The following is an 18,417-nucleotide window of genomic DNA, read 5'->3' on the forward strand; positions in this document are numbered from 1 at the left end:
GTCGGTCTCTCTGCGGGTGCAGCCGGCCGGGCCTCGCCTCTCCCGCTCTATCCTGCAGCCTCACGGTCTTGCTGGGGTCTCAAGAGTACGATAGCTGTGTGACCCAGCTGCTGTGAGCTCGTTTCAGCCGTGGACACGGAATTTCTCGATTCAGGATGCAGCATCATAGGGGAGGACAGTGGGCATAAAGAGATAGGGACCTTATTTATTTAATTTTTTTATTAAAAGTAGTGTACACGCACACTAAAGTCAAAAGATCAAGAGTGCGCGTTGCTTCTTATCGCCTCGTTGTTAACATCCCAGGAAACTGAGGCCCACAAAGGGGTAGCTGAATTTCCCCTTGTCACAGCTGGCGACAGGACTGTGTCCGGAGTCCTTTGGTAGCTTTTCCTAGGTTTGGTGGCCTTGGGCACCGGCTCCTTACTGCTATTGGTAAAGAAAAAAACTGTAGGGAGTGAGGTTTGGGGGCTAAGGATGTGAGGTGCTTCTCATGACACCAGATCCGATGAAAGACTGAGCCTTTGGGAATTCTGTCCTTTGGCCACTAGCTCCCTTCAAGTAGGTCATCCGTGAGGTTGAGGTGGCATGGGGGCTTGGGGGAGGGGGGGTTCCCGTGGACAAGAAAAACCTGTCTTTTCACTGTAGTGCTCGGAAGGTGATCTGGGACTCTTTCCGTATGTGTATGTGTATGTGTGTGCGTGTGCGTTCAAGAGAGAGGTCCTCAGATGCGTGGGCTTGTGAAACTGCACACATCTGGAATCAGGATGAACTCGTAGATGCTTGGTTGGGCGCATAGGAAAACTGATTTCATAGAGGCAGTTTGGGATGGGGGTGTGGTCTTAGCCACAGACCAGTCACCAGCTCTGTGGCTTTGGGTATTTTACTCTAGGCTTCAGGGGTTTTTTTGTTTTTGTTTTTGTTTTTTGAGACAAGATCTCACTGTGTGTCTTAGGCTGGCCTTGAACTCACGATGTAGGTGTAGCCCATGCTGGCTTAGAACTTGCAGCAGTCCTCCTGCCTTAGCTACCCAAATACTGGGATACAGGCTTCTATCACCATGCCTGCCTATTTATCTGAAGATAAAGGTAATTCCTTATGAAATGATTGGGCTTAGCAAGTGATACACCATATGTGCCTAATATAGTTAAAAACTCAATAAATTATGTGCATTAGAGAAAGTACAGCAATTTATTCAGTTTCCTGAGCATTCCAGAGCAGGATGAGACCTTCTACTTCAAGGTAGTATCCAAGGCTGTTGGCCAGTGAGTGCTTCTTTTTTGAGCTCATTTTTAATAGGTCAGAGGTTGATTGTGAATCTCTTGCAAAATACCTGGGAATCTTTTTGAGGTCAACAGATCTTAACTAGAAGCACCACTATTATTTTTAAAACTAGCTCCCTCCTGTCTAGAGGCTTTCAGAGCATCTGAAAGGATGAGATGAACCCAGAAGCCAGATTGTTGATAGCAGCTCATCGGGCTTCAGTGTGAGCACTGATCAGGTTCTATCTTAAAGTTACAAACTACCTGTCCTTTGTAAGGTCTGAAAGACATTTTGGGGAGATTGTTTGCTTTTCTTAATTTTTACTATTTAGAGATTCAGTAACACTCCTAGACCGAGTGGTTTAAAAACCTTGTGATATCCAAATTATGTACGCAGAAATAATATGTCTCTCTCCTGGCTGTAACTTTTATAAGGTTTTCCTTGAGGAACTTGGAACTTAGTGAAATCTGAGTGAGAATTAAGCTCTTGAGTGGCTTTTCCACAGGGGATCCGGAATGGGTTAATATTTTAGCTTTAAGAGGGAAGGAACAGCCACTTGAAATTAGAGTAAGTATGAATAAACTTTCACAGTCTCTCCTAGTCGTTGACTGATGCAAGGACTAGATTAGATATCTTTCTAACATAAGTAATAAAAGGGGAAAGGAGGTTTTTTTTTATTTTAGCAAGTGGGCAGAGAGCAAAGGACTTGCTGAATAGATCTCTGTGTTTCTCTGTTTGTTATGTTACCCAGAACAAAGAATCCCTCTGATGGTGAAGATAGCATGATCTGTCTTCCTGGGTAACCCTTCCTCAACCCCCACTTGTCTGAAATGGATGACACAGTATCTACTGGGAAGCCTGATTAGGCCATCTCCAGTCTGATCTCAAGTGCCCCTTGCTGCTCTTCCACCCACAGCTCCGTGAAGGATATCCTCTCTTCAGCTAAATCACTTGCTATGAAAACTTTGCCTGTCTTGGAAGGGAATGTCCTTTTCCCCAACTAGGATCCTTCCTCTCAAGGTCTGGGTCTTTGTTTAAACTGCTGCAGCGGTATTTGCTACCTGCAACAAAAAGACTGAGTAAAAAGCCTGGAGGATGGGTCTTTACTCTTCCCAAGGGTGACCCTGGGCAAGACAGCTGCTCCTGTGGAGCTTCAGATTCCTCCTCTTTAAAATCAGTTGGTGTCTTACTTTCTTGTTGCTGAGACAAAACGCCCGACACCCACAAGTTAAAGGAGGGCAGGTTTATTTTGGCTCACAGTTTGTATAGGTTTCAGTCCATAGTTGGCTGCTCTAAGGCAAGGTGCATGACAGGGGAGAGCTGTTCACAGCATAGCAGGCAAGAAGCAAAGAGGTATCAAGGGAGAGAGGGAACTAGACCCTTCCAGACCACGCCCAGTGACCACCTGCTCCCACCAGGCTTCACTCCCAATGTGACATTTAGCTATAAAGTCTTCGGTGGACTAATCCACGATGAGTATCACGTCCCCATGATCCAGCCACCTCCCCAAAACCCCACCTGTGATCACTGGGGGCTTTGAGGAGACGCCTAGATGTAAGCCTTAACAGTTAACTACACCTGTGTCCTAGAGTGCTTATCAAAAGATAGGATATTTTCAATTAAAATGCCAGATTACAGATTCCTTGAGGGACAAGAGCTATATTGTATGACATTCAAACCTGGCCAAGGCTCTTGTCATGGACTCTTAATGACTTAAATCTTGGGGCTGCAAATTGGGTGGAGAGGGATGTAGCGCCAGGTGGCCATCAAAACTGGATTTGAAGTTGGTTTCTGGTGAGGAGTGATTATGGCCTGCCAGATTTTTATTTGCCTGGCCCATGCTTCTTAGTCTTAACCTGAACATTGGGTTTGGCAACAAAACTTAAAAAAAAAAAAAAAAAAAAAAAAAAAAAAAAAAAAAAACAACTCTGACTGGTACAAATATGCTGTTGGGGAATTTGAGAGAAGCTGTAAAACTTTGTTCATCTTCTTCTAGTCCCTTCCTTAAGTCACAAGAGGAACTCAAGTTAATTCCTTCAGCATGCAGTAGGGGCTCTAGGCACAATACAGGATGCAAAGATGAAGAGCACAAAGCAGGCCATGCACTGTGAAGTGCTATGTAAATATTAGTTACTGTCTCTGCCCTGCTCATAGTTAAGGAGGGGAAGACTAGATTTTCTTAAAAACTACAGTATAGTGAGCAGTGCTTAAATAAGGATAATGTTACAAGGAGTCCTTGCTATATCATTCAGGCTGGCCTTGAACTCACAGCAATCCTCCTGCTTCTGCCTCCTGAGTACAGGTGTGCACCACCATGCGCGCCGGAGTTTAAATTTAAAAAACAAAAATAAGAGAAAGTTACCTAGTTGTCATTAAAAGCCATTGAACTGTGCTTTTGAAAAGTGTGAATATTATGGATGTAAATGACCTCCATAAAGCTGGGAGGGATCTATTCTATATTACAGAAAACTAAAGACAAAATAGCTGCCTAATTTTCTGTAATATGCCTCTGCTGTCACAGATCTTACTTTGTCTTCACAGATCTCCTGTAATATAGGTCTGATAGTGTTTTTCCCATCTTACAGTACATGGACACTAAAGCTCACAGTTGTCCAAAGGCCACATGACTAGTAAATGCCGGAGTGTGAGCCTGACTTACTGTTTCCATTTCTGTGCTATAGTTCATTCACATTCAAAATATTGCTACCTAATTACTCTTGTTTAACAAGCTAAATTGAATGAGCATTCAGCAGATGTTCCATTTAAGACATGTAATTCCAGGGCTGTTCATGTCTACAGTGTGTTTTCTCTAGTATATATTATTGTCAATGAATCAGGGATGGATACTGCCTGCTGGCCTGAGCTGCAGCCCTACTGGCACACTGAGCATTGCATAGGAAAACCCTGCAGAGTTTATACTGACACCCCTTTCACGGTTTTGTTACTCTTGTGGCTTTTGATATTTTTCAGGCTTGTGGTTGGGTGGCTCGTAAATGTCTAATAATAAGTAATAATATGACTTTGGCAGAGTTAAACGGCAAGCGAAAAGGTAGTTATCTGTGAAATGAAGAATGGGACCAGCTGAGCCCATCTGACTGTAGAAATATATGACCTAAACACCTGTTTACACCTGAGCCTAGCAGATACACAGATTATCCTTCATTATGTAGACACATCCACACCAGGTTGACTGTAAAACAGTATCAAAGATTTCCATCAGAAGTCAGACCAGCCCAGCCTCCATGCCAAAGCTCCTGCCATCTTTGTTTTGTCTCGTCCTTTACTCTAAAGGAATCAGGAAGCAGTGTAATCGCTAGGCTGGATTTTTCATGCCACTCCCTCCAGCCCCATCTCATCCTGTCCTGACTGGTCAGGCCTGTGTCCCTGCTCCTTGGAGAGGCAGTGGGCAGTGGAGTTACTACACCACCTTCCCACCTTCCCCTCCTGGAGCTTGAGCTGGGCCTGGATGAGTCTCAGATTCCAGCAGAAGTGGGAAGAGCTGGGCCTGCACCCCTGACTGTTGTGATGTGGCCTTAGTACTGTGGGCCCTGAAGAAGTGAGTCATTACTTGACAGCTCTCTAGGGAGGTACCTAGGAGTGAATACTTGTCACTGCTGTAGGTAATAGAGTTGGTGAAGAAAGAATCACGGCTGGGACATCCTGTCTCTGGTGTGTTATCTGAGTCTGAGGATGTACCGGTCCCCACATGCACTGGAGTTTGGTTCCATAGCTGTGGGGCAGGAGAGACGGGACGATGACAGGGAAGAGGAGGTAAACCTCTGACTCAGCTTTCTTGTCACTCATGAGTCAGGACCTCAGAGTATCATCTCTGACTTAGTCTCCTTATAGCCGATTCTACTTCATAGAGTCTGAGAAATAAATGAGGCCAGGAGAGAGAAGTCTTTGTGCCTGGCACGCTGTGGATGTTCAGTCAGTATTTCCATGCAAGATCGTGCTGAGCAGCCTTCCTGAAGGTGGCCTGGAGTCCAGCGCTCCTCCACGTGATGCCGTCTGTCAGTGTCAGTTAGCAGTGGCTGTAGATACTCACATATGGCAGGAGAAGCTTTTTACAATCCCCTTCCTGAGCCACCCCTATTACTGTTGAAAGAAGCTCTCTGGCCCAGTCATACACCTAGTAATTAAACCCTGGAGCAGATTGTGAAACGCCTGTATGACTTAGACTTTAAGAGTAGAGAACCTTGTAACTAATAAATTCTGGCTTATGGCAAAATGACTGACATTTCTCATTGTCCAGCCTATTATAACTGAGTCAGATTCCTTCAATTCATTTTGAGTTTTGATGGTTTCTAAGTCCATAGCATCGGTTACAGGGAATTTGTTACATTTGGGTCCTAACCTTGGGGTCTTACAGTCCTACAAGGGAGTCAAAACAAAAAGCAAGAAAATACTCTTGTAAAGTATAACCTGCTTGATCTCAGTTCAGGAATCAGTGTACTCTCACCCAGCCCAAGCCTATTTTTGTGAAAAAAAGTTTTATGGAGAGGAACCTACATGCTAACATTTACTCACTCATCTGTGTGTGGTTGTGTTTGAGCTTCAACAGGCAGTAGTAAGTGTCCTCCACAAACAATTGTCACAGCCCCGTATGGGAAAGTTTATCCATTCCTGCCCTAGTGGGTCTGTCCACAGGGAGCTTGTGGGCCATGATAGAAATAGATACAGAGCCCTGGAACCCTGTGTCTCGCCGACCCAAAGGCTGGTGGATGCCCCTCAGCCCTGGTTGCCCCAGGCTCCCAGCCCAGTGTGGCCTCTGTTCGAGGACATTGTCAACCCCGGAACTGGACAAGGACTCTGAGCTCAGGTTAGTGAGGAAACAGGTTTTGGGAGAGGCTCCTAAAGAAGGCCTAATTAAGGAGGGCGCTCCTGGACGAACAGGTGAGGCTGAAACCTGTGCAAGAAACAATGAGTGCATTTGTTTTTCTGGGGCTGGAGACCTGGACTGGAATTTGGCCTTTGAGATCTGAATAAATAACTATGAAAAGCAGTTCACAGACAGCTGAAAGCCAATCAGAGAGGAACTTGAGGTGTCCTTGTGAAAAAGTAATGTAAAAGTTGCTGCGCTTGTGTGTGCATCTCTATATGTTTACGTGTGGGGAGAAAGTAAAGCCCAAAAGAGCTGGGTCCCCTAAATTAGTCCTGGTTAAGTCTGAGAAATAGGAAGGGGATGGAAAGGCGCAGGAGCACTTCAGTGTTATGTATCTCATATACACCAAAGATGTGTAGGTATTTGGAATGGATGTAGATTGAGTTTTAATTAAAAACCCACAGCCACTTATTTTTTAGTATTTCAGGAATTGGCAAAATTTTTAAATACTTAAATAAGGTAATTCTTAGTATTATGACTAGCTCTTTAAAACTGGTCTCTGACCTTGAGTTTGAACTGCTAAAAGCTCATTCCTCTTTGAACTTGGACCTGGTGGGGTTTGAATTTGTCCCTAAGGGCACTGTTCAGAGGTGGGGCCTTCCAGAGGTGACTTGGTCAGGATAGGTGAAATCTTAGGGTCGGCTGTCCCAGAGCTGGTGCCCGTAAGAGTGGGAGTTCAGCTTTCTTCCCTCTTGAGTGCTCCCTTGCTGTTGCTGCTCTTGTGATTTTCACTGCGGAAAGAAGCAGCCCTCAATCCTGGATGGCCCTACTCTGAGCCCAGTAAGCTCTATTCATGGTAAATGACCTGCCTCAGCTCTTCTGTCCTAACAGCAGAATGCAGCCTGGGGGAGGCCCCCTGACTTCAGTCAGGCTCCCAGAAGGCGTGCCAGCTGTCAGCCAGGCTTGCGGTGTGACACAGCCCCGGAGTCCTCCATCCTGCAGTGATCGAATGTTCCAGGCTTCTGTTGGTTTAACCTGCATGCTGCTGGCCTTGCCCTGGGGCCTTCCTCCTACCTGGCAAAGGACATCTGAGCTCAAGAGTTTCTTTCTTTTCTTTCTTTCTCTCTTTTGTAAACTACACAGTTTCCATTTAATGTCATGTTTGGCGACATTGAGTGTATCACCTCCTGAACTGAGTTCGTGGTTTGTTTGTTTGTTTTTGTTTTTTTGGTTTTTTGAGACAGGGTCTCACTATGTAGTTGAGACTGAACTGGAACTCACTGTGTAGCCCAGGTTGGTCTTGAACTCACAGCAATCCTACTGCCTCAGCCTTCTGAGTACTGGGATTACAGGCGTGCACCACCACGCCCAGCTGAGTTCATGTTTTAATTAGATAACATTCTTTTGACTATGGTAAACATCAAAGGTGGCTGGGTTTTATTTCAGTATCGGACATAATATTTCCTCCCCCCGCTGAATATTACTGGATATAAAATCAGGAGTCTTGTATCTTGTATCACCATAGTGAAGTTAGCTATAAGTTTGAAGATTAGGTGCTTTGTTTAAAAAGTAAGTGGATTCCAAGTATGGTGGCTCACATCTGTAATCTCAGCTACTAGGGAGGCTGAGACAGGAGGATCACAAGTTTCCTGCTGAGCTGGACAATTTAGTGATGCCTGCTTCAAAAGCAAAAGAGAGAAAAAAGAAAAAGGCTGCCACAGTGGGCGGTGTGGCCTATGTGAGCCTCGTTTGCCTGATGCACCATCATCGCTGTGAGTCCTTGGGGATTTTGTGACATAGTCATCTTGTTTGTGAATAAAGTATTTAGAGCCTGCTCTGCTATGGTGATTTTGACATCGGAATCCAATGGCTCAGACACCAGCTAAGTGTTTTGCAGGTTGCAGAGGTGAGCATGGCCCAGCCATGCTCGGTCCCTAGGTTCCTAGGTCCACTTGTGAGGGATCTGCAAGCAGAGGAAGACAGCTGCCTCCCCAGCAGCCAAGGTCTGGCTCTGCTGTCACAGATGTAACCTCCGAGGAACCCCTTTACCTGGGTAACCCTCCGTTCCCTTGTCTGTCATTTCTGGTCCTGCTTCTCAGACCTGATCAAAGGTCGCCCTTGACCTATGCCTGCCTGCATAGGTCCTGCATAGGTCCCTGGGGGGGGGGGGCACTTCCATGAGGAAGCTGGGAGCGGGAGGTTTGGGAGTGGCCGCCGCAGGTAGCATGGCGTAAAGTGGGAAGTGTTGGGGAGAGAGGCTGGCCCACCAAGAGCAATGCAGAGGCAGGCAGGTCCCACCCAGTGTGGGACAGAGGGAGGCAGAGTAGACTCCAGTGTTAAGTGTGGCACCGTGAGGGCAGAGCCAGGAAGGGGCATCTGGAGCTTGTCCCAAGGAAGCAGGAAGGGTGAGTTGTAGGTTCCAAGCACCTGAAAATTTCAAGCCACTGTTAGGAGCCTCGTGGCAGCTGTGCATAGGAGATGCTGTCACATGGATGCAAGAGGATGATCGCATGAGTGAGCCCAGGGTGGGCTGTGGGTTGGCAGTGGGAGGTCCCTGGGGGTTCAGGCCGAGTTGCAGAACACCCGGCAATAGAGGAGGCAACCGGAAAGAGTGGCTTCCCCTGAAAGATGACACAGAGGTCATGCATGAAATCAGAGCAGTGTTACAAGCAGGTGCAGGCAGAGAGGCCAAGAAACAGATGAGATGGTGGCGGTCCGTGGAGGCTGTGGAGGATGCTGGAGTGAGAAGGGGTGAGGGAGGTCTCCTGAACGCTGCATCAAGTACCTGCCCCGCCCCCTGCAGGTGGGAGAGAGGCAGCAAGGCCCTGGAGGGAGGGAGTGCCTTCCACACAGATGATTAAAGTTTATGGAGAGTCTGTTTCTGGAGTAAGACTGCTGTCCTTTGAATGCCGGTTTAGCCACTTTTTGCATGATCTCAGACAAGTAATTTAGCATCTTGGCTCCTCAGTTTACACGTTGGTAAAATGTGTATAAAAATACCCTTTATAGTGCCTTCGGTGCCAATCCAGTGTCTGGCATAACTGGGTCGATGTATGAGGAGCATTTAAAGTAGTGGCTGGCACAGGGTGAGTCCCTCTAAGAACCTTTGGGCCCTTCTGGTTTAGGGCTGCTGTAGGCAGGAACCTTTTGTGAGAAGCAGACCAGGCCCAAGTTCCAGGCCCAGAGAAAGCTCAGGTGTTTTCCTCAGGTCTTCACAGTTGGAAAGAAAAATAATAATTCTTTACATTTGACAGTGTCATGCTTGTAGCTTATAGTGTGTATATATGTGTGCTTGTAAACAATACATCTGTACATGTATGTCCCCTCTTGATCTCCAGACTCCTGACTGTCGTCAAGCCTTGCCCTTCCTCACACTCTCCCACCAGTTGGGTAGACTCAGTGCTTTCCCTTCAAATAAATAATGTAAGTTGAAAAGAATCACAGTGGAAAGGAACCTAAACGCTGTTGGGTCATCTTGATTTGCTCTGGTAGCACCCAGTGCGGAGGAAGGGAAATTTAGGGTCCAGATGGGAATCTCGTGTGCCATGGCCATGCTACAACTGTGTTTGCTGAGTGCGTTTCTTTTATCAGCTAAAATCTGTGGGAGGCCATGCATTTGGACTGGGCCCAACAGACCAGACCAATGCAGAATTCAAATCACGGTGTGAGCTTTGGTCAGTTGAAAGAAGTCCTGTAACCACTAACTAATTAAACTCTAATCATTTGGCCAATTAAATTGTTTTCTGTGCCTCCCTTCAGTTTTTGTATAAATGCTGTCTGGTCACGTTGTTGAAATTTTGGGAACCTGCTGGAATCTGGTGCTGGTGCTGGACTCTGCCAGATTCACATATCACTTTTGTTTTACCTTGCTCAGATAAACTCTACTAAATTTAATTGGCCTAAGGACTTTTCCTTTTAACTCAATGGTGAGGCCTGCTTGACAGCCACCAATGGGTTAAGAATCCTTTGAAGGCTGAGGAGGAAGGTGTCCTTTGTATTTAAACTACATGTAAATAGCCAGAGTTTCCTCTGCTTGTGTGATTAGTGTAAGGTCAGACAAGATTGAGACCAGTGAGGTAGGCCAAGTCTAAGCACCATGTGATGAATTTATTGCCATCGGGTGCACATGGGCCAAGGGCAAGAATGCTGTTGGCCCTGTAAGGAGGGCCTTGTGGTTGATAGGGGGCATGTTGGGGAGGGGCACTGGTCGAGAGGGTGGAAAGTTTTAGAGTCCTATGGGTGATAGGCCTGGGGCTGGCTGATAAACAGGGTGGTGGCAGTAATAGGTGGCTGCTGGCTTCCTGTTATCTCTCTGCTCCTTTGGATGCCGCTCGGGTCTGCTTGGGTGGGGGTCTGACTTGGGGAACCTGTCAGTTAGCTTTTGCCTTTTCAAACTTCAGTTAGGTGAAAACACAGTTGTTTCTTTCCTTAGAATTGTTAGGTCTAGTTGAAGGCTTATCACTTCCTCATCTGGATGATTTCCCTTCCTTTTGGCCTAAATATATTTTTTTTGTTGTTTTTTTGAGACAGGATCTCACTTTGTAGTTGAGACTGACCTGGAACTCTATGTAACCCAGGCTGGTCTCGAACTCACAGTGATCCTCCTGCCTCAGCCTCCCAAGTGCTGGGATTAGGCGTGCACTGGCTGGCTGATAAACAGGGTGGTGGCAGTAATAGGTGGCTGCTGGCTTCCTGTTATCTCTCTGCTCCTTTGGATGCCGCTCGGGTCTGCTTGGGTGGGGGTCTGACTTGGGGAACCTGTCAGTTAGCTTTTGCCTTTTCAAACTTCAGTTAGGTGAAAACACAGTTGTTTCTTTCCTTAGAATTGTTAGGTCTAGTTGAAGGCTTATCACTTCCTCATCTGGATGATTTCCCTTCCTTTTGGCCTAAATATATTTTTTTTGTTGTTTTTTTGAGACAGGATCTCACTTTGTAGTTGAGACTGACCTGGAACTCTATGTAACCCAGGCTGGTCTCGAACTCACAGTGATCCTCCTGCCTCAGCCTCCCAAGTGCTGGGATTACAGGCGTGCACCACCACACCCGTCTTAATGAGTGGAGAGAGGAGTAGTCATAATTTTTATCTTATAATCAAAGGGTGAATTCAGAGGCACATTACATTGACTCTTTGGAGTCCCTCATGCTCATACCCCCCAGCCTGGTTGTTTTTTTTTAATTTCATGATTTAGGACTTCAGGGACTGGTGTGGTTTGTGCCATGACCCTGGGCACCGACACAGACTGATTTAGCTCTCTGTGTTATGTGTAGGTCACGTGCCACTGTCACTGGCAAGAATTTATGCCTTTGCTTCCGTGGCTCCTCTGCCAGGTATCTTGGGAGCCACGCTTGCTTCCTGTTATCTTGGGATTCACTTGGGACAGATAACAAGCTAGTGTCCTTGGCTGTGGGTCCTCTGTGGCTGAGCCCATTGTTATGTAAAGCGTCGGGTTGCTGTGGGCATCAGCCTTGGAAGGGTGCTGATTCACTCTGAACCCTCCCTGCTTCTGAGTTTCCTGACTATGCTACGGCCTTGTGACTCTCACATGGGGAATATGAGTGGCTCTTGAGAAATCTTCTAAGAGATTTTTTTTTTTTTAAGTTGCTTAGGTGGTTTTCCTTAAAGTTAACACGTGGATTCCTTGCTTTCTACTTAAATAAACTAGCAGGAAGTAGAAATCATTGATTGACTCTTTTCGTTGCCTACTTCACTGACCTGACAAATCCATTTTTGGACTTCTGTTCTATTTTTATTAATTCTTCAAAATGTTTAACAAGTGCTTTTTGCTGGTACTTGATTTTGTAGGTAGCCCTGGAAGACTCTGTAATGGTGCTTGAGTGCTTTTCACAGTTGAAACTTGTTTTGCCACTTAGACCCAGCTTACACCTAGTTTTGTGTGGGCTCTCTACAGGTGTTTTCACAGTCCTGCATTTGGTATGGAGAGTGTGGAATTGCATCTGGAGATAAAAGATACAACTGCAAATATTCCGGACCACCGAAACCACTGCCAAAGGATGGGTATGACTTAGTGCAGGTAGGTTTCACTGGGAATGCAAAACACGCATCACGAGGCCCTCTGGAATTAACCTTAAATGTATGGTGGAGTGGGGAGGAGGGCAGGCTAAGTCTTGTCCCGGACTAACCTGTAGCATGTGATACGGGGAAGGTAACTCCAGAGCCTTGATTTTTCAGGAGCTGACCTTGTACCTCATAAAATTTCCCAGCAACGGGTTACTAACCTTGGTACACCAAACGTTACTCTTTGGAACTTATACAAAATATATTGAAAGGTAGCTTTTTTGGTTCTTAGATTTCAGGATTTGAATAGACTCTGCCACTAAGAAGCTGTGACCCCTGCCTCCATGATCTTTGTGGTTCCTCCACAGAGCCCTGAGATCCTAGAATTTTGACCACTGCCAGTGTTCTGCTTTCTGTTATCATTTTTACCTTGTTCTAATATCCTTGATAAACTGGGATATTAGAAAAGAACTTGGAAAATTGGGGTGGAAAAACTGGTTTTAGAAGCCTAAGTTATCAAAAATCCAGTGGCCATGATAGATCTAGACTGACCTGCTCTTGTCCTGAGAATTAGTAAAGGGTTTGACTTTTTCTGGAGTGACTAATGGAAATCACAAAAGGCACACTGGTTAAATTTAAACAAAAAATGTAAGATGAGGTAAAATGATTGTCAGGGGAAGAAAACTTCCAAGCAAGAAAAATATTAGAAGTGTCTCTACAACCTCTATGTATGAATCCCTAGTTTATCAATAGTGCATTTGATAGCCTTTTGAGAGAATTCTGCAGGAACTTTGGAAGTCCTTGCCTTACCCTCATACTGCTAAGAGGGATTAGATGAGTGAGGTTGTTTATCTCACCAGGAACAAAGTCTTTACCCTTAACTGTGCTGCTCACCCACCTGTGCTTTCTCCTACAGGAGCTCTGTCCTGGATTCTTCTTTGACAACGTCAGCCTCTGTTGCGACGTTCAGCAGCTCCAGACACTGAAAGAGAACCTGCAGCTGCCTCTGCAGTTTCTGTCCAGGTAGGTTGGCTGCAAGGCAGACAGAACGAGTTGGTTTAGCTTCTTGTCAACCATTAGTAGTCAGGTCTCTTTTTTAAAGTCAGTTTATCTGTAAGAAAGCATTCTTTATTATATGTCTTAAGTAAAGAGGAAGTAATCGTGACCGACTTGGTTCTCTTCCCAGTTGCACTCAGCTGAGACTTGGTTTCCTCTGAGATGTCCTGGCCTGCAGAGTGTCTGCATGAGGGCCGGTTCATGTCTAGTGGAAGTGTCTGTGCACGATGGGAGGAGTGCTTCCCGGGTCCTGCTCAGGTCCCATGCCAACACTGTCATGTCCCTCCTCACCTCCCCTGCCATGAGTATCATTCTGGCATCTTCCTGTGGTAAACAATGTGCCACGCTCAGATCCCCGGTGCAGCTGAGCTTGGGTAACTGCTGAGCTTGTTCTCTGGTAGTTGGCTAGTTTTGTGAAGTTCACTCTTGTTCCCCTCTGTTTTCTTCTGTGGCCCAGACCACTACAGAGGATTGCATAATAGATGCTTTTCTCTTGCCTACCTAGCAGTTTCCAAAGTTTTAAAAGAACAAGATGGTGGCATGGTGTTCTTTAGAATAGCAAACTGTGGTACCCTTGTACGTTTTTCAGAACACAGATAAGATAGGTGGGGAGCAAATGGAGAGGAGAAAATGCTGTCACCCGACAAGCCAGCTTCCACTGCGGAAACCTTCATCCAACCAGAATGGGCAGTACAGAGTGAACGACTACTGAGCTTCCTCTCAGCACCTGCGGATGAGAGGCCACCGTATCCCACAGATCCCCTAGATCCAGAGTGGAGCCTTCATCACTAGTTAAGAAGACATGTAGCACCTGCCTTAAGTGAGGCATTATGTGGACATAAGCATCATCAGATCACCAGCTCTTCCTGTGTGATCAAAGACATCAGAGCCTCTAAGAGAAATAGCTTGACATATAGACTCTTATGCAGCTGTCAAATTTAATGATTTTAGATTAAATGAAGTAAACTGGAAAGAAATTTATAATTCATAGGAAACAGTAGAACACTGTGCACCCCAAGAGTGAGTGTTGTTAGAATATGGGCAGGTAATTTAGCTCAGTGTCACTGTGCCGGCCTTGAAAGCTCAAGGTCCTGAGTTCAAGTCCTGGAGTTACCCCCCAAAATGAAACAGAATAGGGTGATTGCAGTTTCTGTTTTTGCCACAGAAAAGCATAGAAAAAGAGTCAGTATGTGTCTGTCTCTTTCACAGATCACCTGGGCTGGTCAGACTAGCAACTCACCTCCCCTGAAGGCATTGTGAGAATGCAAAGTGAATGAAGCAATAGCTTTTGTGTGTGACAGTGGGTCAAAGGAGGGAGAGGGCCCTTTTGCTACATAACAGGTACACATTAGGAGCTTAAACCTTGGACCTGAAGGAAAGCTATCAGCCTGTGGTTCTTGTGAAATCTGTGTATTTCTGAAACCCACATAGCCAAGCAAACACCACAGCTGTCTTTTTATCTTTAGAAGCCACGCGGAAATCCTCTTATGTTTTCGGAGGGCTGGGGATTATTATGGAAGAAAGCCTTTTAGTAGGTTAGAAGGTAAAATTTTAATGTGTGATTTTTTTTTTAAATCAGAATTGTCACAATTCCATGATAAAGATGTCTCTAAATCACAAATTAAGAAAGTCTCTTTTTGAAATTATATTTGAAACAATAAATATAGTTAGAGCAATTTTTTAAACTGCTTATTTTAACATGTGGTTGATTGGTTAACTGGTTGTTTTGAGACAGGATCTCACTGCATAGGTCAGGCTGACCTTGAACTCACTATGTAATGCATGTTGGCCTCAAACTTGCAGCGGTCCTCCTGCCTCAGCCTTCCAAGTGCTGGGACTATAGGCATGTGGCACCACACACAGCTAATAGGAGGTTTCAAGAATGTGTGGGATAAACTTGTTCTGATGGTAACTCATTTGTCTCTTTTCAGGAAACTTTAAATAATTTACCTATTTTAAACATACTTTTCTTATCCAATCTGTATGGTTCATACAAAATATAATTTTCTTTTTCTTTAGATGTCCATCCTGTTTTTATAACCTAATGAACCTGTTTTGTGAGCTGACCTGTAGCCCTCGTCAGAGCCAGTTTCTGAATGTCACAGCAACTGAAGATTATGTTGATCCTGATACTAACCAGACAAAAACAAATGTTTTTGAGTTACAGTACTATGTTGGACAGAGTTTTGCCAATGGTAAGTGAACTTAATTATTTTTAGCTGGCATCAGGACAGTGGATTAAGGTGTTCCTTTTTTTTGTTAAGTGAGCTGTATGGAAAATTGCCCTAAAATGAGTCTTTGCTTTGCTGGTATGCTGGGACTTGAGCTACAACCAATAAAATAGTCTCTTTAAGCATTTGTTTTAACCTCTTCCTAGTTTTTAAATTACCACAGGAAGACTTTAGTATGTATAAGTTTGAATGCCTGTTAGAATTCTGGTTCTAGCAGGCATAAGTTGTGTAGATTTGTGAATTACTGCAAGACCCAGGAGAAAGGGTGGAGAGAAGTGGTTGACAGAGAAGGATAAGAAATTTTGACTCTGAGGAGACGATGGCCAAGAACAGAAAGTAAGCGCTATTACAGTTAACAGGAGAATCCCCCCGCCCCAGCAGCTAATCATAGAGCAGTGTGAAAGAGACCATCTGTTGCAAATGACTGAAATGAAAGAATTCTGCAAAGAATGGGACCATAGAGGAAAAGGAATGACCAAATTAGAGCAAAGTACAGCACATCGCATGAGGGAAGATCATTGAAATAGACTACAAGATCAAACTTTGGATCAGGCACAACTAAGCAAAGAAAGTGTCCACGAGCAATCTAAGAAAGTGATAGGATCGATAAGAGCAGCAAAGTTACAGACTATAAGAGCAGTATAAAACATGTAATTATAGGGCGAGGGGTTTAGTTCAGTGGTATCACCACCTGCCTTGCAAGTGCAAGGTCCTGAGTTTCATCCCCAGTACGAAAATAAATAATGCAAATAAAATTAAAAAATTTTTAAAACATGTAATTATAATGACCAGTTGCACATGTAATGGAAAAGTTTAATAGAAAATAGATCCTAGTCAAAATCAACAAAAAGAGGGGAGGGATGTGGTTCAGTGGTACCACGCCTGCCTGCAAGCACAAGGTCCTGAGTTCAGTCGCAGGTACCTGGGGAAAAAACAGTAACAACAAAAAGCAAGATACCTCGGAACTAATCTCCAAAAGCCATGGCATAAAAGCCAATCTAACTGGGGAGAGAACATTCTCCCCAAAAACAGAACTGTGTGCAGTATGTGTGGAAAGTTGATACAGAACAAGTGTAGCATGACAAATCATTGAGGGGAATGGCTTGATATGTGGGGTGAGAAATTGATCATATTCATCTAATTTTTTCACATATACTAGACAAGTCATATAGATTAAAAATCCTAGTCTTGGAAATTTTTAGAGGCAAATGTAGACTGTCTTCATGACTTAAGGAATGTAAGGAAAGAGTTCCTAACCCAAGAAAAAGCAGAAACCGTAAGTGAGAATACTTATGAATATTAACAGTTGGTATTGAGAGCAGTATGTGAAGTGCACATTAAAACAGTGAACTGTTATGTTATCAGATTGGCACAGATTTAAAAGGGGGCCCATTCCAGCGCTTAGTGAGCATGTAAGGCCGTGGAAATGCTGACAAAGTGCTCTCCTCAGAACCATAACATGGCACAAATGTCTGAAAATCATCTGAGACACAGTTTTGCAAAACCTGTGAAGTCAAAGATAAACACCCTTACCTCAAAAATTCCACCTCCAGAGGCCACCTTACAGAAACTCTCATGCACATGACCAGGGAGACCTGGATAAAAGCATCCATGGTAGTGTTACCATTGATCAGGAATAATTGGAGACATCCAGAGAGTGAAAGGATGGTCACAGGCTGGAAGAAAGCATTTGCAAAAGGCGCTTTTTTTTTTTTTTTTTTTTTTTTTTTTTTTGTACCAGGGATCGAACTCAAGTCCTTACAGCACTTGCGAGGCAGGCAGTGGCACCCCTGAGCTAAATCTCTGGTTCTTGCAAAAGGCATATTTGATTAAGATTGTTATCTAAAGTATACAAAGAACTTTTGAAACTCAAAAGTGAGAAAGCAAACAATTTAACTGAAAAATAGGCAAAAAACCAGAACAGGCATCTCACCAAAGAAGGTATGCAGATAGTAGACAAGACAGTGAAGAGATTGCAGTACATTATATATCGTTAGGAAAATGCAGATTAAGTCCAGCAGAGAGATAACTTATTTAGAAAGACCAAAATCCAGAGCACTAACACCACCAGCTGCCGCCAAAGAAGTGAAGCAATAGGAGTTCTCATTCATTGCTGGTGGGAGTACAGCCATGTGGGACGACCATTTGGCAGTGTCTTTCAAAACTAAACATACGCTTGTCATGCTCCTTGATACTTACCCAGAGAACAAGAAGACATGTCCACACCAAAACCTGCACACAGATATTTATAGCAGCTTTATTCATAATTGCCAAAACTTGGAAGCAACCAAGATGTTACTCAATAGATGGGTGCGTAAATCAACTGCAGTGTACCCAGATACAGAAAAATATTCAGCACTAAGAAGAAGGGAGCTGTCAAGCCATTGAAAAGGCATAGAGGAATCTAAGTCCTATAACAAGTGAAGAAGTCTAACTGAAAAGGCTGCTTAGCATAAAATTCCAACCGTGACATTCCGGAAAAAGCAAAATTTCGACCACGCTAAAAAGTCATTGTTTCCAATGTTTACTGAGGAGGAAGGAATGGGCACACAGAACAGAAGATTTGTAGGCAGTGAAGTTACTATGGGGGATTCCATGCGGGACACGTTTGTCACAATCCACTGAGCATACAGTGAACCCCCATGTTAGCTGTGGACTTGGGGTGATAAGATTTGTCAGTGTCGATTCTGCGTCTGTAGCAAATGTGGTGCAGGATGTTGATGGGGCTGTGCGTGGGTGGGCAAGGAGTGTGTGAGAACTCTGAAATCCCCACTTAATTTTGCTGTCGACCTAAACCTGCCCTAAGATGTGAAATCTCTTAAATAAAGAGAAAAACTTGGAGAAGTTAATAGGAAATGCATAAACGTATTACCATGTACTACCATGGTCTTGGGCATTCTGCCAAGTGGGAGGAGGCAAAGCACTAAAGACCACACGTTATACGGCCCTGTGTGAAATGTCCAGATAGGCAGATCTGTAGACACCAATTAGCGGTAGCTCAGGGATTAGGAGGTAGGGAGGAAAGAAAC

General features: G+C 44.6%; 1 protein-coding gene across 1 annotated transcript in view; it reads left to right on the forward strand.

Annotated features, from left to right (window-relative positions):
• Positions 1-4,950: 4,950 nt before the first annotated feature.
• Npc1 (NPC intracellular cholesterol transporter 1) overlaps positions 4,951-18,417 on the forward strand; it is a 50,836-nt gene continuing 37,369 nt past the window's right edge. Inside the window, exons 1-4 of the mRNA XM_033757411.1 lie at positions 4,951-5,031; positions 11,974-12,117; positions 13,018-13,124; positions 15,177-15,352. Coding sequence (XP_033613302.1) covers positions 4,951-5,031; positions 11,974-12,117; positions 13,018-13,124; positions 15,177-15,352 — 508 coding nt within the window. The remainder of the gene's footprint in view (positions 5,032-11,973; positions 12,118-13,017; positions 13,125-15,176; positions 15,353-18,417) is intronic.

This window comes from Fukomys damarensis, unplaced genomic scaffold (genome assembly GCF_012274545.1).
Source record: "Fukomys damarensis isolate Sample0158 unplaced genomic scaffold, DMR_v1.0_HiC HiC_scaffold_30, whole genome shotgun sequence".
NCBI lineage: Eukaryota > Metazoa > Chordata > Mammalia > Rodentia > Bathyergidae > Fukomys > Fukomys damarensis.